The following is a 27,270-nucleotide window of genomic DNA, read 5'->3' on the forward strand; positions in this document are numbered from 1 at the left end:
AGAAAGATGTCACCCCCTACAAACGCACATATAGTAAATGCCTGTGGTTTTTGTCGTTGCTATTAAAGCGTGTTTATGGCTGTTTCGTTTCTAATGCTTGTTTCTAAAATAAGCATTCCAGTGACAAAACAGACCGCAAGACCCCAGATTCATCCTGTAGTGTGTACTGCATCTGTCTACAACTGCTACTGATTAAATGCAGGAATGTGATGACAGATTTTACCTCGCCCCGGAAAGGTCATCATTGCATCGTGCATACCAAAATCAAAACCGAATGTATTCCCTTGGGATGGAGGACAACGAGCTGAGAAGGCAGGGACTCACCCTGTGACCCGGGCAAGGCGTGCTCATTTGTAAGCACGGTTGGGGTGGGGGGGGTCTGGCCAGGTCGTTTCCAAAGCTCCCCCTGGTTCTAACTTGATTAGAAGTTACACACGCATGGAGTCGAAGGGAATTACTGCCCGATCATGCTTGCATCTCAATAAATTACATGAATGACACACTTAGGGGATAATCCTGGGGTGACTGACATCCATCGCTTGCAGCGAATTCATCTACGAAGTGTGCCCGCTAGGACCTGGCGGCACCTGCCCGTTTGCTCCCAGTGCTCAGAATAATCCCCGGGGACCACGACGCTACTTTCTTCGGAGCAAAGGGCTGTGGGACCTGTGGTGTCCCCGGCTGGGTCGGTGCTCAGCTGACCATTGGGACCCGCCTGCTGAGGCCCCCTCCTCACTGTCCTCCCCAGAGTCACGCTCCTCATGCACCGTGTGACACAGCGGCTTGGGCCTTAAAGCCGCCCTCCCGCCCCCGCCCACGTGCTCGTCTCTGCTCGTCTTTCTTTGAGAACCAAAGCTGGGCGGCTTCCCTCCTCTGGGCAAGCTCTTCATCGGGATTATTTCTTGGGTCCCTCGTCTTTCCTGAAGCCACCCTGTTCGGGGGGGTGTGTAGAACGGGCTGGATGGGAATTCTGAGTCACTGTCACTGTTACCTAGGAAAGGATGACAAAATGGAAGGAAATATCCAGTCAGTAAATCTGGAGAAATTATTTTAGGAAAATTTAGCCAACTTTGGAGAATTCTGCTAGTATTTATAAGCCGTGGGTGAATCCAACAACTTCAAAAAAGTGCCATTTCATGCTTCTCTAAGACAGGGGTCAACGAATGATGGCCTCCACGTAGACCCACCCCAACGCACCTTTTTATATGGCCCCTGAGCTATGAATGAGTGTTACATTTTTAAATGGCTGTAAAAAATTAAAAGAATATCTCATGATAAGTAAAAATTATATGCATTTCAAATTTCAGTGTTCATAGCTAAAGGTCCGAATTCAATGAATAAAACATTTATTTTCTCTTTTTCTTGTCATACAGGTACCCACGTGACCATCCTGATTTTGCCTTCTGGCCCACAAGCCTGAAAATCTGAGTCTTTACAGAAAGGAGAAGCCAGGCTCGCAGGTTACCTGTGCAGTCAGCAACCCTGGCGTCTCGTCCTGCCGGCTGAGGATCGCTGTAGGGGAAGGAGAGGTAGTGGATGTTTTTGGTCCCAGCCTGAGGGTGAGAAGTAGACATAAAAGCAGAGTTAGCTGCGCAGATGAGTGCCACCCACGGTGGGCGGAGCTGAGGACACGCCCCGCCCTGGAGCATCACATTTGCACCACTGACTCACTCACTTTAGTTTGAGGGAAATGCTTCAGGCTTCAACAGATTCCCTTTCCCCCTAAAATAAAATAGACGGTGATAAAATAGACACCTCTCCAAGTGACTCCACAGCCCCACTAAGATTAGGGAAGAGATGAGGGTCCACTCCAGACCCGAGCTCCATCCAGAAGTCCCAGTAAGACGGCACTGCAGGGCCGCTGGTGGAATAGTTCAGAGGCACAGCAAGGAGATGGAGAGAGGGCCCAGGAGTCTTGGCAAGAACAGATTCCTCCCTGGGAGAGACACGAGCTTCTTGGAGCCCGGGCCCCCAGCCACAGAAGCTTCCCTGGACGGCCCAGTACCTGGCCACCATGGGTCCGGTCTGGCCTCCCAGCCCAGGGAGTGCGTTCAGTCACTGACCCAACCTGGGGGGCAGACTTGCTGCCACGTACCCTGTGGACAGATGCCCTGGACCCAGACAGGCAGGTGTCTGGTGTCCTGAGCCCCCTTAGTTTTGTCTTTCTCTGGCAACAAGGTCATGGTTTCATTGGGTTGTTTAAATACCGCTGGTCGTCGCCTGAGGGTCGTCGCCAGATCTCAGTGAGTCCGCCCCCCTCTTACCGGCTTCCCCCAGGGCAGGCTGTGGCCCTTCCTCACGCTCTCCCTCAGGGTGTTCTGACGGCGGATCAGAATCTCTTTAGCCTGCTTCTCGCTTGTTTGGGGCTTGAGGTTGTATTTGTTGTAGGACAAGGTCTGTGGACAGAAAGGGGACGTCAAATACGTGCAGACCTCTCCAGGACAACTTTCAGCCACAGGAGACCAGGGAGATGACACACAGACAAGCAGAGCAGAAAGGCCACATGGAGGTCCTCGGAGCTCCTGCCTCAGTCACAGGGGCAAGGTGGGGCCCCGGAGGAAAAGTGTGTGCCAGGGTCCACCCGTCAGGACAGAGCTCTGCCTCTGGCTCGCCCGGCAGTGTCCTCCATCTGTACTGTCCCTCTGAGACCCTCGCAGTGACCCACCCCTGCCTCCCCGAGGTACCCACGGACTTCGGCTGTCCCACACCCACACTTTCTTTCTCAGGTCATGTTTGTTATTCTAGACCAGTGGTTACTGAGTGTTCAGATTTAACGGGTCAGGAAAATGTCAAAACTACTTTGGAAATTTCTATATGCCGGTTACTTTTTAAATTTTGCCAATTCACAATACATTCGAATAATCAACCGATTAGGATCACCATCATCAGTTCGAAAAAGAGGACGTCTCTTAGTCAACACAGGAGAAAGGCCATCATCTCAGAGAAAGAAAAGAGTTTTCCAAACTGAATCAACTTAGTTTTATGAAAAATGTCTCCCTTGTCCTCCCCAGGCCAGTGGAAATCTGTTTGGAACCACAGACCAACATCGGTCCTCAGGTGTCTGCAAAGAGCTTAACTGGAATGTCTTTCTCCCTTCTCTCACCAATGCGAGTATCCTGTCTCCCCTGGGTCAGCGGGTCCCAGGGTAGCAGGATCAGGGCTGCGGGCGCTGTCACGCGGGTTCATGGATGCTTCAATAAGGGTTTTCAGTTCAACGGCAAGAGAGCAACTGCTCTGTGTGCCATGGTAAGCACAGGGCTTTAAAAATTACAAATTATGGTCTTCAAAAGGCTTACAACCTACTGCTGGAGTCAAACAAATGAGCCCATACTGTTATGTGTGCAGGTTAAGCAGTAAGAAATCGGGGTCCACAGGGAGAGCTGGAGTACAGGCAGAAGGCACCTTATTTGGTCCAGGGGGGAAGGTGCGCTGCTGCACTGAGCTGAGTGTTGAAAGACGTGTGGGCGTTCGCTCCTGGAAGAGGGAAAAGACAGAGCCGTGAGGCAGCGTGGGGTGGAGGTCAGAGGGGACCCCAGAGGAGTAGAGCTGGGAATCTGTTATCATAGGAAAATGAAGCACTTTATTCAAAGTATGGTAAAGGATGAGACTGGGGTGCAGGAAGATCTGGGGACAACCCTCCAGGCCAAGAGTCTCTCAGGCGGGGTGCACATGATCTCGGGGATGCTGCAAGCTGCCATTAAAGAATATTAAAGAATGAGATATTCAAGAATAAAAATTCTTCTTAAAGATACTTAAGAATTATAGACGACACTACCATAACATTAAAAAATTAAGCATCTAAAATTCCAAGGAAAACTCAATGTTCAATTCATGCAAAATAAAATTCAGTGTGTGCGTGTGTGTTTACACATACATGTACCTATATGTATGTGTGTGTGTTTATGCATTGCTAGTGGGAATTCCCCACACCTTAGCTTGAAGGGAGGCTATACTTCAAGGAATATTTAGGCATTTTTTTCTTCCACTGGGCCTCGTGGCGCATCACCATGAGCTGCCTGATGGGCCTGTCTGCGGGGGGGTGGCAGGTCCTGTACATGCAAGTATCTTCCCGCCCCTTCCTCCACGTCTGCCCTTCAGTGAAGGAGCTGGTGATTGTTTCACGCCTGTATTTCCCGCTAAAACCGCAGCTCTACAGGAGAAAGGTGTGCATTCCAGATGTGCGTTTAATATTTGCTGAAGAAAACTGAAGTTTCAGAAGTACGTAGAAATTCTGAGTGAGACCGATCATTTAGGACTGCCCGTCAGTCTCTGACTTACCTTGGGTCTGGGTTGGGACCCGTTTCTTCACTTGTAAGTTTAGGAAGAGTGTTTCTCAATCTCCCTCCCCACCGTGTTCCTGAGGGCTTCCACTGACTGCCCTCCTGAGAAGCTCCAGAGGTCAATCCTCAACCTCCCCCCAAGGGAAGACCTCCCACTGCTCATGTTGAGGAGTGTGGCTTCCAACCAGAGTGGCCGGAGCCCTCTCGGGTACAACAGATCAGTAGGACCAGCACCGTTTCAGATGGACCAGGTATTAGGATCCCCCAGAATCGAACCCTGCACTCCTGCCAGCCTTGCCTTGAAGTGACTCCTGACTCCCAGGGTGGCCTCTTCCAAGATGTGGACTGAGAAATGTCCCGACCACTCGACCCACACCGTGCGGGGCCTCGTGACCTACCACCCAGGCTAGAGGACTGTAGGTGTCACCCTTTGTGACAATCAAAAGTGTACATTTCCTGCTAGCAATGAAGCAGGCAGACAGTTCTTCTGGGTTGCATCTTTGGAGGGTTTTTCCCTTCAAGAGAGCAAGAGGATCACGGCGGAGGAGAGGGGGTCCAGGACCTACATAAAGACAGGGTGCAGAGGGAAAGACAGAAAGGCCCGGACTGGTGAGTCCCACTCTCCTGAGTAACAGAAGTGGAAGCAAAAGCCATCTCAGAGGTGGCGCTCCCCTCCGGTTATTGTGTGTTCTCCCCCTGGGACTTCCCAGGACCTACTGGCTCACTGGGGACAAGGAAGGAGAAGCCGGCACAGGTCAGAAGGGAGAAACCTGGAGGGCAGACTGAATAGGCGTTTAGCAAAGAAGAAGAAAGATGACTATCAGGAAATCTGCAGAAAAGAAAAAAAAAAAAAAAAACAGACTGGGCAGTTAACCTCATTGTAGACTGGGTTAGAGTCTCAGAATTTCTATTTCTGGACTTTCCTTAAAGGCATCCTCCACCAACATGGGAGAGACTGGGTGCCAGGCACCTTCGGGCTCTGGTCCTCACTCAGCTGACCGGCATTCTTCAACCAGGACGTTCCTAACTACTTATACAAGGCAGAACGTGCTAGTCTTACTGAGACACTTTCACTTGGAACGATTTGAAAGCTGCCGGATTCACTCGAAACGTCTGTGACTGACGCTGACCTGGGTTCCTTCAGCAGGTGCAGAACCTTCTGCTGACACATGCCTCCTAATCACTGACCTTTCCGAAACGCGAGCTGGAGAACTGGCCCTTTCCCTGGGTCGTGTGAGGCTGGAGTCATGGAAAAATCAGCGGGGAGGCAGGTGGAAGACCCGGGTGCTTAACTTGTATTTGGTTTGTGACCTTAAACAAGTCAAATAAAACAGCTCCGCCAACCTTGGCGTCTCCTTCTTGAGAATGGGGACCTTTGATTAGATGATTTTTTGGGTCCCATGACATAGTCACAAAAACCGAGACCCTCACAGTGAATTCACTTATAATCCTACTCAGGAACTAGAATGTTCCATTGACCCCTCAAACTTAAATACCTCCTAATTAGAGGACCCAAGTTTAAACACCATTTGATTCAATCAGGCCCAGGAGGACTCCCCCGAAATGTTCTTTCTGCACACTTTGGACTAGTTCCCACACCTTTTTCCAAAACTGAAAAATAATATGTCTAATGGGTCCTTTTTCTTTTAGGCTTTCAACACTGTAGTTTCCGTGTCCTAATTAAAGCATCTCGGTTTTCTGAGCTCTGTTACAGCCAATCGCGCGGCGACAGCTCCGCTGTCCCCGGCAGCCTGATGCCGTCCTTCTCCCGTGGTGGGCGAGCTCCACCACTTGTCCGTGCCCGGTTCTGTCTGGTTCTGGGGAGCCCGGGACCGCAGGGCTGGGGCAGGCTGACCCCTAGGGCCGGCAGCCGGACTTGCATTTCTCTGTGCACCACGGTGCCAGTTCCATCGCAGAAACATAACAATTAACTTTCTGTTCTCCACACTAAGCAGAGAGAAATTGTTCAGCGAGAAGGATTCTTTGAGAGGACAAAGTGACCAAGAACTGATTCCCGAGGGACTGGTTCCGAGGACAGGCATAGGGACAAGCCTTTATACACACCCTCTGTCGGACTTGGTACATGTTGTGTGTCAGAATGTCCCTCATGGACTTCACATCTTCAGGGGAGAGTCTTTTGGTTTCCTGTATCCTCTGGGCCCTGGAAACATCATGGAGGGAAGCCAAGCATTAATCTTCCATCGTGGCAAGAGGACCACAAAAGCATCAATATAAATCTACTTTTAGGATTTCTAATTCCAGAACCCCTGTTTTTATATAACCCTCCCTTCGTCCTAGTAAGTTCATAGAAAACATTAGCACATGTGTCTTGACTTAATATGGTTCCTTTGCCTTTAGCTTTTATGTAGGAATTATTCTAACTCATTTTTAAAAAAGGTTGAAAGTGGTGATAAACCTGTTATTTTTTTTCCTCCATATCGAGTATGAACAGACATGTTTTGGGGGGAAAAAACCCACTAAAAATCAATGATTAGAAAATAAATTTTGAAAAAGATACTGCAGAGTGTAAACCGAATGTTTCACAGTTTGATTCAACAGAAATAAGACTCCTCCTTCAAGGCTCAGGGACACCACCATCCAGTCCTCACACTTTGAGTAGCTCTAATCTATGCAGTACTTTAATTTCATGAGTACATTTATCTTGCAATTGTCCCTTTAGGGATTTTATCTTTGGTTAAATAATAATGGTAAGAAACAAAAACCGTATTTTACAAGGAGAATTTGGACCATTTCCACTGTGAAAACCAGGCCAGCTCAGAGACGTTGGACACGCTGGGATTCTAGAAGCAGTTGACCGCTTGCTGCCTCCTCACTGACCAGCTCCCATGGCTTCCTTCACCAAGAGCCACCCCCCACCCCCGAAAGGGCTCAAAACCCAAGTCATGGCCAGTTTAGCAGTCAATGCACAATTGTCCTCTGAGGATTTCAGTCATGACATCGCTATGTGCAGAATTCTCACGTGACGCACATATTTGATTTCAATCATTGCAGCCTAGTGGTGGCAGTTTCTAAAAACGTATCGTATGAATTAATATGTATTCACTGCAGAACATAAGAACAGAAAAGAGCAAAGTACAGAAAATAAACCCATATTTTAGTACCACCACCTCCCTTAACATCTTGGTATAAACCTTCACAGAGTGGCGATTTTTTTTTCCTTTCTAGATGCAGCTCTTCGAAATGCACACGTGCACTGATGTGCAAATATCTGCTTGCAAAGGTCTTGGGATAGTTGATCGCAGAGACTAGTAGTTATTAGTTCGAATACAGGCCACTTTTTAAGTACTTTTCCCCCCAAATATTAGCAAGAGCGCTATAAATAGCAAGGCTATTCTGTAAGTCACATACAGCTGGTAAAAGACGTTTAAGGGCTTGCGTGGTGGAGATCACAGTGCGCCAGCACTGACTTAGCCATGCTCTCTGTAGGCTGACTAATGCCCTCGCTACAGAATCACTGAACTCGGCTTCCATATCTCAGAGCAGAAAATGTCAACATCGCTGATATTCGCGGACCACCCTTAGTGATTTAAACATTATTATCGGGCTATTTCAACCTAACTGTTTAAATGCCCTTCAAATAGAATTTGTTCTGATTTAGATACACCCACACGTTCCCACAGTCTGAACACATTCCTTCATATCATGGTGGAAGGACTCTATTGCTAAACAGAAACAGCTAATCAAACAGTTCTAACTTCTGTGTTCATAATAAAGTGACCACATAGGAAAAACCCATCAGTAAGGGAAATGGTAGAGTTCAACCTGAGAGAGCAGATCTGACTTGGAACCCTCCCCAGTTTATAACTGGCCACTTTGGGAAGGACCAGACTTAATTAAAAGTCCATTCTGGCTGCTGGCTGGACGTGCCACACAAGGAACGCAGAGGCATGGCCTCCCCCCGACCCATGCTGAGAAGCTGCAGCTATAAAATTATAAGGAGGAATGACTGACTTGGCAGGGTGATAGGCAGACTTCCCCACCTGATCTTTCCTTAGCAAAGTCATCCCTGAAAAGATCATACCATGAGCACAGGAAAGATACAGTCCTTAGAAAAACTGACTATTAGTAACTTCCAGGTCAAAAGACTGTAACCTGAAAGACTTGTCACGGGAATGCTCACTCATTATCCATAAAGGAAGTCTCTGTCACCTTAAATAAGTCCCGTAGTAACTTCGTGGTCATTAAAATCAAACTGGAAAATCTGAATCAAAATCTATTTGAATGAAGGGTTCCTATTTCTCTTAACCTTTTTTTTTTTTTAAATCAGATGCTATAATCATGTAATAAAAGGTTTCAGTTCTAAACACAGCAAGATCGACAGAAATCTAGTAGACGCTACATTCATGCTGTGGTATGCATTCCCATAGGATCAAATAGGTCCTGATTCATTTAGATGCATCCACCCTCTTTGAGTAGCTTTATAGATGAAATCCAGGAAATGTATGCTGGACTGACGGATGGAAGGCCCACTAAGTAAACAGTGGTACCCAGTGGTTCTCCTCTGTGTGTGGCCACCGTGCGTCTTCTGAGAAAGCTCACCAAGATGACCAACACGCAGGATAAGTGGAGAGTGGGCCCTGCCCCGCACAGGGCACGGCTCCACCGTGGATGTGAAAATGGCATTGCAATCTTCATTGCAGAGTCTTTGGTGTAAGAGTGCACGGCTGTATCCTTGTACCTGCCAGCATGCGATCAATTCAAAAATTCTTAAACGCCCATAAATTAATTCGTGTCCTTTTATAAATGACATTACAGTTATGGGGGGGGGTTAAATACAATATTCTGAAATTGCAGAGCTGCAGTGTGTTATGCCTATCCATTTATTACAAATAGTTTAATATCTCTTTACAATTAAGCCAATATTTGTTCATCAGCTCGAGTGTCTACCCACTGACATTTCGAAGCACTGACTGTTTACTGGTGAAAGGAGGTGCCTCATATTTAAAATGATCATCCAAGGACATAGTCTACCTCCTCCACAGCGGTGTTCTAAAAGTCAAATTAAATAACATATGTAAAAGCAACGGAAGTCCATGAAATCAGCATCACCTCAGTGTGTCAGAGAGGGAGTGTTCTGAAGGCCCCAGGGTTTGGAAATCTGAACCTCTCATAGAACAATCGTTTAAACTTCTAAAGAAAAAAATGTATGTGCGTCTTGTTGTTACCAACTCATACAGAATAACAAAGAGCGAGCTGAGTGCACACTTCTTTTTCCTATTATTGTATGAAGGTTTGTTTTTTAAAAAATTAGCTGCTTTGATCTTAAGAGAGGAATTCCTTTTTGCTTGACGTCCAACAGTTTTCTGATGAGATCAAATAAATGCGATTTAAATACTAAACTTGTATTAAACATCAGTTTAAAAAATCCCCTCTCCTACCTCAGTGAACTACCTGGTTATAGGAGGAAAAAAAAAATGTCTCTAGCCTGGAAGGCTCTCTTAGTAATTCTGAATAAATGTCTGAAAAGTAATTGACTCAACACAAGGACATCCTCCAGAGAAAGCTGGCTTGAAACTGCCTTGAGGTCAGGAGCTGGGGCTCCTGCTTGCAACCAAGGCGATGCAAGACAGAGATTCAAAATGTGTTTTAACACATGAGAGACTGATTCTCATTTGAGATAAGCGTCCTTGCATTCCTAGACCCGGTGCTCACCTAACTAGCAAGCAAACATTTGGGGAAGTTCCTAATGGTCTAAACTGCCTGGGCCCGTCCAGGTCCGGCCCTCCTGCTGAGCACTGAGTTCACTCCATTCATCCTTCAGTGAGCAGGTCGAACACCTGGGGACCAGGTGAGGTTCCCTCTGCCACTCTCATGGCTCCTGGCCTTTGTGGTCCTGGGTCGGGGGGAGCTATTTTATTAACTCCATGACCCTGCTCTGGGGGTGAGCTCCGTGGGCAGGGGCTGTCTCCTTTCACAGCCCCCTCTCCCCCATGGCACAGAACAGATGCCCGAGGAATGGGGCTGGACCTAGGAAGGCAACTGAGGCACTACCTTCGGGAAGGGGGTGCCCAAAAGTTCAGTAATCAAGGGACATGGGATTTGAATTCAATATGGTAGAAAATGAAAGTCAATGCAGAGATCACATTCCCCGTTTTACTTTCTGTCTCGGCTCTAACGTGGCTGAGCACGGCATCACCAACAAGTATTTGCTCGCACATCCCGTGTGAGTGTCAGAAGCTTCCTTAAAGCCACGTTAAGGGGCAGCCAGAAAGCAAACAAACAAACTGCAGACACAGCCCCACTGAGAAATGAGGCAGAAAGCTTTCTGTTTATGCGGAGATGCCCTCAGGGACAACACTTTAGATTTTTTTCCCAGGCTGGGATTTTTCCCCCATAGGAAAGGTGACAGTGTTTCTGACTCATTGGCAAGTCAGGGCTGGGAAATAACACTCGGGCATCAGTGACAACTTCACGGCCATCTACTCTTAGTGCTTCTCTCAGTGCGCTTTTCAAACGTGAGATCACTGAAGCTCATGATCTTCTCAAGAGGCCACGATGGAGGAGCGAGTGTCCCTTTATGCTAAATATATATATATTTATATAAAAATATATATAAATATAAGTATATTCCTGTCCTCAGGAAGCTCCTCGTTCATACGCCTCTCACCCACGCCCACGGCTTTGGGTACCAAATACTCATGGACCACTCACCACTGTATATATATAGTGACTAATTCCTCTAATTCATAAACTGCTTCTTGGAAGAAAACTAGGCATCTTTGGGGAGTGGGGGGGCGAATAAATTCTTAGGACATTGAAGGGGTTCTAGTTAAGTGGCAGAGAGTTAAAGCAGCTTTAGAAAATGTTCTGCCAGCTCTTGGGACAACTGGTTTCCAAATGTTCCAATGGAAGCATCAGGCTTCAAAGGAATCATCTTGTAGTGATGGGTGTAGACACTGGTCCTACCCCTCCCTGCACCCCACCTCTTCGCCAACTCCCGAGGGCCCTCTGCTCCACAGGAAGCCAGTCCCCTCTGCTCCTATGCCAAGCTGGTCTCACACAGCTCAGGCAATCTCACAACTACACACAGTTTTACCTTAGACGCAGTTACAAACGCCGCCTCCTCTTCAGACAGCCCACCCATCACCACACCCCATCCCCAAGTCCAAGTCAGCATTGCAGGATGCCAACCTGGTCTCTCTTCACGCGAGGCAGGGAGAGAACTGACTTATGGGAGAAAGGCAAGGGTAGGATTACAGAACCAACCAAATGAGCCGGGGTTAAAGGGCAGACGTGTCGAATAGGACGAGCCAGAAAAAGACTTGTAAAATAGGCTATAAACGTTCCATACACTCACTTGCCCCTCCCTCCTGAGGACAGATGTCATTCAACTATAGTAGGTAATTCTACCAGAAGGAAATTTTCAGAAACGAGGTGAAACAGATTGAGTATGGACCCAGCCGCAAAATGCCAAGATTTGGATCATATTTTTAAATTTTTTCCTTTGTCATATATCTGTCCCTTCACTGCTGGTATTATCTTTAAACAGAACAGTGGATTTTAGTGCCCCTTGTAATTCTGACGGTGACAGTCGAGATCAAGGGGCAAGTGTGACTTACGGACGGGGGACGGAAAAGCCTGCAGAACTCAGAACCCCAGTCTCGGCCATCTCGATGGCTTGTTTCACTTCCAGCTTCTTGTACAAGGAAACAATGCTCGATTTGGGCAGGTTCTTTCGGATTAGGATTTTCCGCAAATACTTATGATCGAACTTCTTAAACCTAAAGAAATGAAAACCAACATTTTGGAAATCTTTCACCTCTGTACATGTTACGTAAGAGTGTATTTTTCTTAAAACAAACTACCACTTAACTTTATTCTGAAAAACACCAGGACTGTGCCTGGAATTATTAGACTTGGAACCCATTAAAAAAAAATCATAGAATGTATGTATTTTTTTAAATAAAAAAATGACGCCCTAGTGGCCTGAATACATTGAAAATCAACCAAACAAAAGGAAGGGACAAGCTGTAATCAGGGCGAAAACTGTGCATTAAGTAGGGAGCAGGGGAGGCCCGGCCAGGCCAGCTCCCACTGTCAGAGGAGAAATAAGGGGGCTGGAGCTTGTGAACACGTGTCCCGGTCTAACAGCTCGTAACAGTGACAGCTGCGCTTACACTCATGCTGGCCTGTCCAGCCAGAACCCAGTAAGTGTAAACGGCCGGGTAGCTGCAGTAGTTGTGCCCATTATGCTGGAGATCGTTTTGCACCCTGCCAATCAGGCGGGGCTGCGGGGAGAACCCTCAGATACCCTGACAGTCCGGATGACGGAGCATCTGCATAGAGTGGACCTGGTGACAACTAACTATGGCAGCAGACCTCCGGCCAATCCACTGGCCTGAGCTACACAGAGCAGATGGTGTCTTCAGATCGGCCCTTTGTTGGGGGAAGGAATTTTCAACCCCTGCAGTCATTCTACAAGCAGAGAGTGATGTGTCTGCCTGTTTCACTTCCTGGGCTGGTGGCTTCTGCTCTGGTGATCGGTGTCCTGGTCAGTGAGGTGGGGGGACCCTTCATCCATCAAAGCTCCTCTGGGTTTGGAAGGCAGTGATGCCCTGAGCTCCACGATCTGTGTTTGGCTCATACCAGGCCCGCCCTGGCTCCAACTGGATCACGCCCTCGCCTGCTCGTTTTCTGCCTTTCTTCATGAGGGGATGTTGCTCCTGTCTACTCCTCACTCCACTGCAACTGGTCCGCCAACCATCAGGACTTCTCTGACACCCTTCGCCTGAGCTCACCTTGAACCTGTGCCGTTCTCGGCCAGCGGTTGCTGTTGCCCTGGTCCCGTCAGCCACCTGCTTCACTCCATCCCCCCTCAGGACTCCCTCTGGGTCTCCTCTGCTCCTTCCTCTTCCTCACCTGCCCCGCAGGCATGGGAGCTTCTCAGGGTCCTGTCCTCAGGAAGCTCCCCATTCACACGCCTGTAGTCCTCTCACCCACACCCACGGCTTTGGGTACCAAATACTCACCAACCACTCACAAACTTTATCAGCAGCCACGATGTCCTCGTAAACTTGGGACTAAATTCCCAAAGAGGGCAGAATAAATATTTGAGGCATCTTAAGCAGAATCTGTTCTTTAACTCTCAACCTTCTTCTACAGTCTGTAATTTAACCACAGCCGTGTCAGCAGCCAGGATCCCCACCTGGAGATCCGACGGCCACTCTCATTGGCACTTCCCTCCTCTCCCTTCCCTACGCCTCAGTCAGCCACCACGCCTACCTGAGAAGGGTCCTAGGACCCCTTCTGCAAGCTCCTGATCCTCACTAGCCTGAAAGCTCTGTGGTTCAAAACAAAAGGCTTTAAAACCAGACCTGAACTCAAATCAAGGTTCCGCCACAGAATAGGTTAACTGCCCTCTCAGAGTCGGTTTCCTTGTCTTTAAAATGAGAACAGCAGTGATAACACAGGGCTGTCAAGGAGAGACGTGAGAGATAATTCCTCACTGTACTCCTTCTAACCCAGCTTCCATATCGCTGCTGTAGCTTGCTTTCCAAAAGCCACGCGTGGTCACGCCGCTCTCCTACGTAAAAGCCTCTGGATGTGAGTTTTAAAGGTCAAGTCGAATTTCATCGCAGTAATGGCTGTGCAGAGCTCCGTCGCACTGCGCGCCGTAAAAGCACTTCTGTCCTTCCTTGTCTCCCCTTGTCACCTCTCTGACCGCATCCAAACCACGACACGCTCCTCCTTCCCTTTGCAGATGGAAATGCACTGCCGCGGCTGCTCCTGTGTGGCAGGTGTTCCCGTCTTCTTTGCCTGGAGAATTCCTTTATTTTCAAAACTCACTCCCATTTGCTGTATTGTTATCATTCTATGCATTTGCCCCTGTTATGACATGATGCTTTGTTGACCATAATTATCTGTTCAGGTTGCTTCTCTCTTTCCTCCCCGAGGGCCCCGTCCACGACATTGTGAGGAAGGCACCGAGTGTTCCTTCCTGCTCTTAACATCTGCCTTAGTGTTAAGAAAATTAGCTACAGATTTGGCTAAATGGGAGAATACTGAACGATGTTTCATTGGGGTGACTCTGGGATTTGGACTTAAAAAAACCAATGGCCTAAATTCTAGATCAGGGAATAGACACGTAATTTAAATTCTACTTTAACACTCAGAGGAGATAAAACTCTCCTTCTTTCTACCTTATATTTTAAAAAGCCAACCCAAAAGCTGTCATTTTCCCTTTTTGGTGCCACCACCCGACAAGAGCCAGACTTTTAAAGATCTAGTCTCTCTCGGCATCACAACTTCAGTTCGCTGGCAAAGCCCTGGAGAGGAAATGTCTCGGTCTGGCTCACTCAACTACTGCTAACTCCTGCGTGCTCCTAGTGGCTGTGCACAACTCCAGGAGACTCATCTTCCCCGTCAGCCATCAAACTCTCCTCAGAGCCACGTCATTAAGACATGGGGCTGTAACCAAATCGAGAAGAGACTGCGTTCTGAATGTGAGACACGACAGGGAAGAGGGGCTTCGGCATCCGCGAGAATCCTGACGTGGGAAGGAGCCTTCAGGATCTTCCACTGCAGCCACCGCTGTGATGGGGGACTCTCTTCCCCAGGGTCCCTGATGAGTCACCAACTCCCTCTGCAGCCTCAGGAAGCCTCTCACTCCCCAGGCGAGCATCTCTTATCGCCGGGAAACTTATCCTTGTTTTAAACTTGAACCTGGCATCTCTAATTTCCACCTGTCAGTCCTGCTAGTTTTGTCTGAAGCAGCCTGGCCTGAGTCTACAGCCTCCTCTGCCTGGGAGCCTCCACTCCCAGGCTGGGCGTTCCCAGGACCTCCGAGGCTTCTTGTAGGGCCTGGCTCCCAGGCCCTTTATCTTCCTGGTCCCCTTCCTTGGGATTCCTTCTAATTTGATGTCAGCTTCCAATGGAACCTCCTGAGGTGGCCCATGTCCCATGCATCCTCCCTCGATGATGAGACCCTCAGCCTCCTTACTTGTCTCTCACTTGGTAGTGGCTCCATTGTCCACACACATCTTCAATCCCAGCCTTCAGGTGATCCATCAACTGCCAAAACAAACGGAAACATGATTGCTGGAGAGACGTTAACACTGAACCACCTTGGAAAACAAAAGAGGCTTGACTTTCCCAGAGTCTATCTTCTTTTCTATCACTCTGTTCACATAACTGAAACTCATGCCTTTCCCAGTAATGCAGCTCATTCTCGTGACTCAAAGCCTCTGCAGATAAGCTCCTTATTAAAGCACATAACTTGTAATGAGAACAAGGTACCCGCCATTCGCTTTGAATAACATTTTTCCAGAATGATCTAGGAAATTTGAAATCACATGGATGTAAAGCTTAATAATTAACTGTTACTTTTAATTTCACAATTAATATATACAGTTTCTGAAAATACAGCTCTACAGATACCTTCTATGATACTAGTAACAAATATCAACCAAATGTAACTGTGTGCCTCATCTGATCATTTTGTCTCAGTATTTACACTTCACCATCCAAGTCAATTATACTACATTTGTTTTCTCCAAATTGTTTATAGGAATTTAGGAATGAGTGCAATCTCTTCATAGTTTTTGTCTACCAATAACTTATTAATTATGGCCAAGAGATGACTTACACGGGTATGAAGTTCTTCATTGATGGATTCTTTTTTATTGGTCTTTCTAACATCCAGGTACCTGACCAGAGGCCCAATTGTGATTCCCTGGATCGTAAATAGCAAAATAAAGGGGTCTATTATAACGAAGGTTCTCACTATAGCAAAACGATTAGAACTTCCAACTTCTATGTCTTCGTTTCGTACTAGTTCCTGCTGGATAAATGCCCCAGTGTTTACTTTCATTCTTACTTAATTCTTTTAAGCTGTGCAATGAAAATAGCCCTTAGTCTGTATTTTAAAGCAGGAATTTAGTTTATTTCCTTAAAACAACCTCTCATTGGTTTGCTGAGAGATAACTCAGCTAAAATAAAAGCATGTGCTACTGACGACTAACTGGAATCTCACTGTCAGCAATCCACATTAGAGCAGCTGTCATTCACCTGTCAGGGAATGTTTTGATGAGTATGTTCTATTGATTAAAAGGCAACAACGTTGAAAGGTTACAGGATGACCAAAAACATGATCTAGAAATATTTGGGAATTTAGATTGGATATTGAGGGCATGCCTGAAAATCAGATAAAGTGTCCCTTTCTTGGTTAAATTAAACAAATTTAATACATAATCCTGAGAAGACTCTACTTATGTCAAATATGAAGAACTCTACCAACCTGAATAAACACAGTAAAATATATAACTACTAGAGTAGCAGTGACGAACATTTTCTTCCTAGGAAAAAGAGACAGAGGAAGCAAAAACGCAAGTGAAAAACTTCCAGCTCCTCGGACACCACTGTAGAAAATGATGCACTGGTCCTTGATGGAGAAGGGGAAAGTCCGAAACTGGTTACTGACATAGAAGAGAGCAAACACGCCTAGAAAGGGGGAAATACGTGTTAGAGCAGAGGGCCACGAGCGATGGAGCTACAGCAGCCTGGTGAGCCCAAGCCGTGTGCACGTGCCCTCAGATCAAGGCAGTCTAACCCCAGCACACCCACGATCGCCCGTCCCCAGCAGAACGGCTTAGAAAACGCAGTAGGGCTTCACGCTGGAAGTCTTCCCTGGTAGCTTCCAAGCATGCTTGTGTGTGTGTGTGTGTGTGTGTGTGTTTAGGATAATAAATATTAATACTTTTGGTTGAAGAAGTGGCATATATTTTCTAACTTATTTTCATAAATTTTTCTCTGCCCTTGAAAACCAACATAAAGCCAAAGCAGCACTTGGAAGATGAAAACATTCTGATCAGCTCAGACTCTCACTGAGTCATCAGAGGACCTCGGCGACCTGACAGGCGAGGGGAGCCCTCGCAGGGGCTGGGGTGTCTACCAGGGGAGCAAATCTTTTGTAGGTGGTTTGGTTCTTCTTGAGGCTCAACGAGAACAAGAAAGGAAGTTGGCGCAGGTTCCCGGGGGACTTCCTGTTGTCAGTAAGGGGGAGGTGGGCGGCGGGAGAGCTTGCTGGGCACGTGAAGGTGGCTTCTACCACCTGGGTTCTCCAGCCCCGAGCAGCCTGCCCGGCTGAGCTGCCGCCAACGGAGTGGCTCCCGGTGAGAAAGGTCCCTTCACTGAAGCTCTGACTGATTCAACAAGAGGTCTCACTGCAGAATGATGCAGCTCTTGGAATCCTCATGTGGCTGCTGATCACACAGACGTCACAGTGAGGATCCCCTGATAACAGGCACGTGGGCAGCGCAGGAGACAGTAACATTTAATTTTTCTCATTTTGCTGTGTTGGCCCCAGGCCCTCCACAAGCTAGTTATGTGACCTTGGGCAAAGGACTGTCATCTTTCCAGAGACCTGTTTTGTGGAGGTCGTGACAGTATTTACCTCAAAAGGTGGGTGTAAGATTTAACAAATTTAATGCCTATAAATAACAGGAAGCAAGTCCTCATAATGTTATCAGTCTTCATGAGTGGGAACTATCCTTAGCTCTGATGAGTCAGGCTGGGCAGGGGACAGCTGGACTCTGACACCTGGCTCTGTCCCTCACTGTCATGTGGCCAAGTCAGCCATTCTCTTGGGAGCTGGTCCATCAAGTCCCTCAGCTAGAAGATGAGATGGTCACCAAGGGTCAACCATGATGAGGCCACCACAGCGTGAACCCCTATATGCTCTCTATTCTTGTTGGCTGGGCTGACGCTCTGAAGTGATACTTCTCTTGACCTCAACTCTACTCCCCTGGCAATCCCTACAGTATTAGAACTGAAGGGACCTGAGAAATGTGTCCACACCCGCCATTTTGTGGTGGGGAAAATGTTGAGTAGTTGGCTGTCTGCTTAAGGTCAAACAGTTATTAGCAATGATACTGGGACTTGGTGTGAGATTACAAATATATATCACAGGATCCTTAATTCTTTTCTCCCCGGGACACCCAATACATTCAGAGTTAATTTTATGAATATCTTAAATATTTCTACATTCTTATTATCCTTTCCTAGATCCTAAAAACCATTCTAAATTTAGAATTGATATGCTCAAGATGAGTTCTCTGCCATTTCTCCTAATTTCTCTCTGAGTAATTGGCTTGAAAATAATGATCAAAGTCAAATTTAAAAAAAGCTTCAAATGTTGGTCAAAATCATTTAAAAATACAATTGCTTCTAGTCAAAAGGTAAAGTATATCTTGTAGTTCAGTACTTGGCATTCTCTCTAGCTCCAGAAACAAATGTACAAGATAAATCAAAAGCCATTCAAGACATTTCATGTTTAAATTAGGCATATTTTATAGAGGTGATACCACTCATATTGTAGAGTTGCTTTTACTAATTACTAACTAATTATTAATACTTAATAATAATTAATACATGATTAATACTAAGCACTTTTCAAAACTAGAGATTCATTTCCTTTGTTTTCTGTGCATCACACTGAACCCTTGGCTAAAACTACCTGTATCATTTAGGGACTGTCTTCTAACAGCACTTGCCTTATGTAGACTACAGTTTATGAGAGCTCACTTTTCTTGTAATAAGAGTGTAAAGGAAAGCCCACAGAGTATAACTTATATCTGATTTGAGGTACAAGGGGGTGCAAACTGGCAAAGAAGTGAAGAGCAAGGGATAAAGATACTGAGTTATATTTAAATGTGTAGATGTGAAAGTTCTTGCTTTGATTTGAAAAAAAAAGAAAGAAAGAAAGAAATGTGCTCCTGCCCAGCTTAGGTTCACTGCAGAAGCTTATCAGCCACTAATTACTCAGAACTGATTAAGGAAGCAAACAGAGAACATTCCTGGTCGCTGCCAGGTACCCAAACCCCCGTGACCAGTAAAACCAGCTAGCATCACCTCGCCGCCCATGTTTTAACCTTGCAGGAAGGAATAAGAAAAATTAAAAAAGAGGCAGGCCAGAGGCCCCCGGGCCCTGCCGTGTCTTACTGATGGCCCTCCAGATCTGGCAGAAGGCCAGGGTGAAGCAGACGAACGCCCAGTTCCACTCGTGGTTCTTGCCGACGGTGGACACGCCCATGAAGATGAAGATGAGCGTCTCGCTCACGCTGCTGAGCATCTTCATGAAGTACTTGATGGTCGTGTAGGATTTCTGGGACACGTTCTCTTCCACATACTTTTTCATCGTCACCGCACAGGCTGTGATTCTGCAAAAGGAGTGGAGTCTCAGAGAGAAGCCACAGGGCTTTGCCCCTCACTGAACCATCCTCCCTACGAGTGCTGGCTGGATACACGAATCCTGTTTCTACCCAGAGAGAACATCGTCTCCATCCCTCTCTCTGCCTGCAGATTTCCCACAGACTTGCTTTCTTCGTCTTCTCCCACCTTAAGGAGTCTGCACAAGGTGAGTGTGTCTGGCAAGGTTTTCCCAAAACAAAATGGCACACAACTCAGGCACCAGCCGCAAGTTTCTGTCTCCACCTCCTCCATCAAGGGCTTTGTCAGCCTCACCTCTTACTCTCTACTTCACCTGCCTTGAACCACAATAAATCCAGGGCAGGTACCTAGAAAGAATAATTCAGTGAGTCCCGTCATATCATTCCATTTCCTACAAAAGTTTAATGAGAAAATTTTTATTTAAAATCTTTTTGTTATGGAGCTACTTAGCAAGTCTGGAGGGAAAGAAAGGCTTTTGTCCTGTCTTAGCTGTTTGTTTACATTTAAGGTGGGAGAATGATGAGTGCCTAGACTTTACACTATGGTGTTTAATTAAAATAAGTTCTTCTATCGAATAAAATTCTGCCCAACGAGCTAAGTATGAGGATAATGTCATCAAGAAAGCAGCACATTCAGAAATAACAAGCCAAGATGAAAGGCCTCATCCCAAGACTGACCCAAGAATAAGCATTTCAAAATCATTTTCATTTGGGAAAAAAAAATCTGAATTTCTATTCTCACCCCATCTGCCTAGTTTCATTCCACACTGACCAGTCCTGAAGCTGTGATGTGATCTGAGGGAATCAGTAGAAGCCAGAGCCTCGTGGCATGCTTCCCTTTAACTTTAAAATCATGCACTTTTCAAGGAGAAAAAAATAATGACTGAAGTGAGATTTTAACCTTGAGCTTCTCCCAGCTCTTCACTGCCATCAGCTTTTCTGAGCATTATACACTGACCTCATAATTGCTACGCCTTCCTCAGGCAAATCACCAGAACAGAGCACACACAAAAGCTGGAGAGAACATTTGTTTGGCAAAGGACCTGAATCGGATTTCACAAAAATTCAAAAATCCTGACTTCTGCCACGTGCTAGGAGTCAGGCTTTCCCCAGATGCTGGTCCACAGGACGTGGTCCTAACTTCTCTACGGCATGACAGTTGGTCCCTGGTTGGTACTCACGCCAGGATGCCAGAGAGATACAGGGTCTCAGCAACCAAGTAGGACAAGTAGCTGAACATGAAGACGATGAGGGGTTCAATCGCCGAGATGTTCTCAGTGAAACGCGTGATGAACGCAGAAATGAATCCAAAGACGACACCGAAGAAGACCCCCCCCACCCCCACAACAACGAACCGGGCGCATCCGGCCAGAATGTCCACAGGCTCTATGTCTTCAAATTTGTGCATCTTTGTGAAGGCGATTAATATATTATATAAGACCTAGACAAAAAGAAAATGAAAAAAAAAATCATGAGTTAGGAATGAGAAATATTTCACACGCAGACTCTTAACTTTGTGTCTAGTTAAATAATACGCCACAATAAAGCACGTCACAAGGAATATCAGCACGGCTGCCTAACTTTTAAATGCATTCCAAATAATTTAAATGTATTCAGTTTCGCTGAGTAGGAAGTATAATATTCACGGTTTTCAATCACTGAGCACCTACTACGTGCCGGACTCTTTACTAAGCTCTCTGTGCCATCATCAGTCGGTCTCCGCTCCAAATGCACCCTTCAACATGGGCTCCGTAATAAACGATGGAATTCCTTGATTTCTCCTTTAAAGTGAGAAGCGCCTTGCTCTGCTCTCTCGGTAGAGGGCGCTGAACGGCACTGCAGGGGGAAGGGGCTTCCTGCAACTTCCGGTGGGAGGGATGAGGGTCAGCCCTGGCGGCAGGAGTACTTCCGGTGGAGCCTGCCAGAGCCACACGTCCTGGAAGTGGTCCCTCCGCAACCTTGCAGCCTCCACCTGACTGCTAACCTGTTCACAGACCTCTTGGCACAGGAAACAAAAAGCCCCACCACGGCCCTTTGCAGCCAGGGGTCCAGCCCTCTGTGAACCCTCCCCTCTCCCCGGCCATGCAGCCCCCCCCCCCCGGAAGGCCCTCTGCCCCCCAGGGCCATGCTGGGTCAGGGCTCCCAGGCTCCCACTGCCCAGTGCCACTGCCTGCTGGTGCCCGCTCCCCGCCTGCCCTGTGGGGGGTGGTCTGTTGTTTGCCCAGGGCCTCCTCCCCGCCCCCCCCAAAGAGAACTCTTTTGCATAGCTCTCCAGATTCTAAGTGGCTACCCAGTGACTACCCGGTCAGTTCCTAGGGCCTGGGAAAGTCAGCTGGGCCAGCCCTGTCCCCGGACACCAATGTGTGCTGCCAGAGAGAGGCCATAGCCATTTCAGAAGCTAAAGTGGTGCCTATAATTAAGAAGACTACACTTCCAGACACAATCAATACGACTGCACGAAAAACAGTTCTTATCTTTCAAATTATACGGCTCTGAGTGTCATTACAGTTGTGAAAGATTTTCTTTGGACTTACTTCAAATCGCAAGCATGTGTGTGTGTTTTTTACATATTGGAGGGGAAAACTCAGCCAGCGCTGAATCTCGAATATGTCCCCGGCACTAACGGAAAACGAGATAGATTTACCCTCTTCACTTAACTGGGATGTGATAAGAATATATATTTTGTCTTTGTCCCTGGTACCCGGCACAGAGTTCCTAAAAGCCTTGTAATTTCCTGAGTAATAAGAGTGTGGAGAATATCTTTTATTTGTAATGAGCCTTTTTCAGCCACAACTGAGTTTATGCTAATGGGGTGACTCTTGCCTGGGTCCCAGGTATCTTCTGGAGGTGAACTGGTTGCCCGAGGAACTCCCCACGTGATTAAAGGGTTGTAACTTTCACCCTCCACCCCCTAACCTCCAGAGAGGGGAGAGGGGCTGGAGCTTGACTTTAACAGCCAAGACCATAATCAACCATGCCTGCATGATGGAACCTCCAGAAGAGCCCTAAACAACGGGGTTCAGAACACTTCAGAAACTGGGTTATAGCTCAGTAGTAGAGTGCATGCTTAGCATGTGTGAGGTCCTGGGTTCAATCCCCAGTACTTCCATTAAAGGAAAAAAACTTGCATAAAATTAATAAAAAAAAGTTTTAAAAGCACACTTCCAGGTTGGTGCTAGGAGGGTGGTGCACTCGGAGAAGGCACGGAGGCTCAGTACCTTCCCAGGTACCTCGCCATCAGCATCCCTTCCACTTGGCTGTTCCGAGTTACATTCTTTCTAATAAACTGGTAATAGAAAGCAAACTGCTCCCCTGAGTTCTGTGAGCTGTTCTAGCAAATTATCAAACTGAAGGGGGGGGTGTGGGATCCCCCCATTTTACAGCCAACCAAATTTGTTCTTTTGATAAAAACCAGTTTATTACCTTTTTTCTTTTGTTGTTTATGCCTTTCTGTCCTTTGCCTACTCCAACATTGTAAAGATTTTTTTCCTACGTTTTCTTCTGGGAGATTTCTAATTTTAGCTTTTATACTGTGGTAATTTTTGAATTTGATTTGAGTTAAGGGGTAACTTGCATCTTTTCCCACATGGCTATCCAGTTGTTTCAGCTCCACATCCTTTTCCATTGAACTGCTTTGGCCCTGTGGCCAAAAATCAATTGGCCATGTATGTGTGACTATTTCAGACTCTCTATTCTCTTCCACAAGGTCACATCTATTGTTTAATCAATATTGTAATTTTGCTTCTTTACTGTAATTTTTGTAGCATCATAGCCAGTCTTCAAATAAGTCTTCTAACTTTGTTCCTCTTTTTAAAAATTCCTTTATGTATTCTGTCATTTGGATTTCTAATCAGATTTTGGTAACAGATGGTCCATTTCTACCAAAAAAAAAAAAAAAGTCTTCTGGGATTTTACTGGGAGTTTATTAAATCTACAGATCAGTGGGGAGAAAACTGCCCTCTTAATATTGAGTTTTCTGTTAACAAACATGATATTGTTTGGGTCTTCTACAATGTTCTATAATATTCAGTGAAACAGCCTTGCTCAACTTTTTTGAACTTCTAAGCGTTTTCATTTTGACAGGACTTATAAATGGAATTTGAACATTACCTCCTGCCACCAGTATTTAAAGTTGTTTGCCACGACTGTATTAAAGTGTTCTGATTTTTGTGTGCTAGCCTTACATCCCATGACCTTGCCAAACTGACTTATTAATTCTAGTCATTGTTTTATATATTCCTTGGGATTTTTTTTTTTACATAAACCATCATGTTATCTACAAATAGAGACATATACACTATGTCCTTAGTGATTTTTGTCTTTATGCTTTTTTCTTCTTGCATAATAAATAGAAATGTTGAGACTGATATGTTGCTTTGATCCTGATCTAAATTTATTGAGGCATCTTTTATGGTCAAATACATGGTCATTTTGATGAACATGGTGTATGAACTTGAAAGGAATGTGTACTCTGCAGTTGCTGGGCACAGTCTTCTATAACTGTCAGTTGGAACAAGGTGTTGATGGTGTTCAGATCCTCAGTGCCTTGCTGATAGCCTTGGTGGCTAAGAGGACTTCTACCCAGAGACCTCTCATTCAAGAACAGGAGTCGACAGACCCTTGAGAAGTGTGTCCGTGGACTGGGGACCATGACATAGCCTGAGTGAAACCCTCTGCCCAGTTATGCGCTGTAGCAACCACAGCTTCTGGGAGGTACAGCGAGAGTGGACCAGACGGTCTAACACTCACTCACAACCGAAGCTGACCCAGGGTGACAAGGGGAGAGCTAGGGAAACCGCAGCCTGGAGCCAGAATCAGCATTCCGTCTCCGGACCCTCCCCTGGATGTGATGTTAGCTGCACAACAGGTTCTGCCCGATCCTGTTCGTTTTACATAATCATTGAGGAAGCTACAGGGAAACCAGCTGTCAACCAGCCAGCTCTCAGGACTCCTCAAATGATCCTGAGCATGTGGTTTTCCACAGCAAAGCCCAACACAGCTGACGCACCTCTGAGAATGCAGGTAGGCGTGCTGTGGGGGGTGGGGGCGTCTCCTGAAAGCCACTGAACTGGGAAACTCTCTTGGCTGTTTGGGTCCTAGGTAGCTCTCCCAAGTCAGTGATTTCTATTAATGTATTATGTAATCTCCTAGAGTTTGAAAGGGGTATAAAAAATACACACTATTATATATAAAATAGATACACAGAAAGGTCCTACTGTAGAGCACAGGGAACTATATTCAATACCTTGTAACAGCCTATAGTGCAAAACGATATGAAAAGGAATATATGTATGTATGTGTAACTGAATCACTATGCTGTACACCATAAACTAACACAACATTGCAAATCGACTATACTTCAATTAAAAGAAAATCCAGAAGAAGCAGGTCCACAGTTGCACAGGAAGAATAATCTACAAATGAAAAGAATCAGGTCCCAGGCTCCTGGCTTGTGGCTCTGCCGAGGCGGGGAAAGGGCTCCTTGCTTCTCCAGCACTGACTCGCAGCACTAGGGGACAGAGCATGGTGCCACGGCGTTGAAGGATCTGCTTCCACATGCTTTTCTGCCATCATTCTGATCATTTCCTAAACGTTTATAAAGAGTTTGCTATTCTCCCTAAGTGTTTCTTTTCCAAATCCATTTCCGCAGCCGCTTGGCCCTGCCCCCTGATGAGGGAAGGCCCCGACGACGAGCGAGGGCTCCTTCATCCTGCGCTTGTGAGCTGGACTGAGGTCACCTCGCCTGTCCGTGGCTCACAGCACAGGCTGCTGGAAACCCAGTTCGTGGCACCCAGACTTCAATCACTCTGCATCTTCATCCAGAAGAAAATGAACCAAACCAGTGTTTCTGCATCAAATTGGAGGCATTCCGGCATTCCAGGGGACACAGGGTTGAATGTCCCCCTCCCACCCGGCCCTGCCGCTGCGCATCTCTGAATTAGAAACAGGGGCCTGAGGAACAGACTTTCCAGGCTGCTGGTTAATAAGAGCCCCCTGCACCTTAGACCCCGGACATGCAGAGGTAAAGGTGTCTCCCAGTTGGGGAAGTGTAGACTCAAATTCGCCTCCTCTGTTGGTGAACTTTTGACCCCTCCAACATCCAGGTTTGCTGGGACCAACATGGGCTGCCCTCTACCCCTCATTTCTCCAAGCTCCTCCCACTTCCCCACCCTGGTCCAAGTGCATCCCAAGCTATTGTATGTGTTGCAGCCCCTCCACACACACACACACCACAGGCCCCCACAGCCAGCACCATCTCTCACCACCACGGTGGCTGTGGGCTGAGCAGAAGCTCACCAAGCAGGCCTCAGGTGCTTTGATGGGAGCCAGGTCTGAAAAGGAAAATGCCTGGGTCCCGGCTGAGTGGTCACCAGACACCTGCCCTGCCGCCTGGGTCAGAAGCAGCCCTGGGGGAGACGGCACAGCTCAGGTCCACGTGCTGAGTCCTGGCAGCGGGTGACGCTCGCTGCCCAGGCGCCTAAAGCCGCCCAGCCACGGCCGCGTGGCCCTGTCTGTCTCAGGTTGAGGCCGGATCCCCATTTCCAGGGGGACAGACACCAAGCAGCTTGACTTTCTTGTGTGGAACCTCCTCTGGGGCCCGGGAAGGGCACCGGGACCCTGATTCCTCACCTCCTAGGGGCCCAGTGTCCCCATGTCTCATACCCACCCCTCCTCAAAAGCACCCCTCTGAGGTCAGACTACTTGTTCCCATCTTACACGTGAGGAAACTGAGGCACAAAAGGATAGAGTCACATGCTCGAGATCACACACCCTGTCAGATTCACGCCCCCTCCTACACTGAGCTCCCCACATCCATGGCCAGAGGAGACCGTGTACCTGGAAAGGCACCTCTCACCTCCTACCCTAGGAATCTGCAAAAAAATGTGACTAAGGAGATAAAAAGAGGACAAGACCACGATGCCTTCCTCTCCTCCCTGAAGAGTCTGTCCAGGTCAGTGCACAGCCCTTCTCACGGAAAAGCTGAGACCGCCAAGTCCAGACAGTTGGGCAACATGATGCAGCATCACTCAGGGTGCGGGGGGCGGGGGAGGCCTGTGGCTCCGAAGTGCTCAGGGAGGTGATTTCTATTAATAACTCCCTGACTCTGACAACAGTTCCGATGTGTGCGCTTTTCTCTCACACCACCAAGTAATGAACTCAATTCTGACACCACCTACTTGGAGGTAGTCAGGTGCCACAGGGGGAGGGCTCAGCCCCACAGACAGCTCCCTGCCCCCATTTCAGATGCCAGCTGCAAGTCCAGGCTGTCATCGGTGCTTCTGACCCACCAGCTACAGATCAGGCTCCAACCGCCCCCTCCTTGGGTTCCATGAATTTGTGAGAAGAGCTCACAGAACTCAGAGATACATTTCACTTGCCAGATTACCGGTTTACTGTAAAAGGGAAGAGGCAGGTGGAAGAGAAGGGTGGGTTGAGGCTAGGAGCGCCCAGGACAGCAGAGGACAGCTTTTCACTGTGTCTGTTGGATACTGAGCTGCAGAGGATAAATTACACTCAATACATGACTGCTCTGACAGTCTGTGTTCTCATAATAAAAATAACCATGAAAAACCTTCAGCCCTGGAGGTCTGGTAATTCACTGGAGAGGTTCAAAGGACCAAGGATGAGCCAGTACAGAGATGAGACCAAAAATGGTCGCTTGCCTTCTGTTCCACAAGGATGAGGCCACCGGCCACCGCAGTCGCTGACCTTCAGCACACCCTGAACGGGGCTCAGGGCGGAGATCAGGAAACAGGCGCTCTGGGCTCAGGGAAAACTGACATATTAGAGGCAGCAAAGGCCTG

At 47.2% G+C, this 27,270-nt stretch overlaps 1 protein-coding gene across 1 annotated transcript in view; it reads right to left on the minus strand.

The window, feature by feature from the left end:
* Positions 1 to 450: 450 nt before the first annotated feature.
* SLC9A4 (solute carrier family 9 member A4) overlaps positions 451 to 27,270 on the minus strand; it is a 40,895-nt gene continuing 14,075 nt past the window's right edge. Inside the window, exons 3-12 of the mRNA XM_074354531.1 lie at positions 20,647 to 20,906; positions 19,239 to 19,456; positions 16,537 to 16,739; positions 15,886 to 15,972; positions 15,241 to 15,311; positions 11,861 to 12,022; positions 6,345 to 6,441; positions 2,265 to 2,396; positions 1,466 to 1,553; positions 451 to 991 (exon numbers count right to left, since the gene is read on the minus strand). Coding sequence (XP_074210632.1) covers positions 636 to 991; positions 1,466 to 1,553; positions 2,265 to 2,396; positions 6,345 to 6,441; positions 11,861 to 12,022; positions 15,241 to 15,311; positions 15,886 to 15,972; positions 16,537 to 16,739; positions 19,239 to 19,456; positions 20,647 to 20,906 — 1,674 coding nt within the window. The 3' untranslated portion in view covers positions 451 to 635. The remainder of the gene's footprint in view (positions 992 to 1,465; positions 1,554 to 2,264; positions 2,397 to 6,344; positions 6,442 to 11,860; positions 12,023 to 15,240; positions 15,312 to 15,885; positions 15,973 to 16,536; positions 16,740 to 19,238; positions 19,457 to 20,646; positions 20,907 to 27,270) is intronic.

The sequence above is a fragment of the Camelus bactrianus genome, chromosome 28 (assembly GCF_048773025.1).
Source record: "Camelus bactrianus isolate YW-2024 breed Bactrian camel chromosome 28, ASM4877302v1, whole genome shotgun sequence".
Taxonomy (NCBI): domain Eukaryota; kingdom Metazoa; phylum Chordata; class Mammalia; order Artiodactyla; family Camelidae; genus Camelus; species Camelus bactrianus.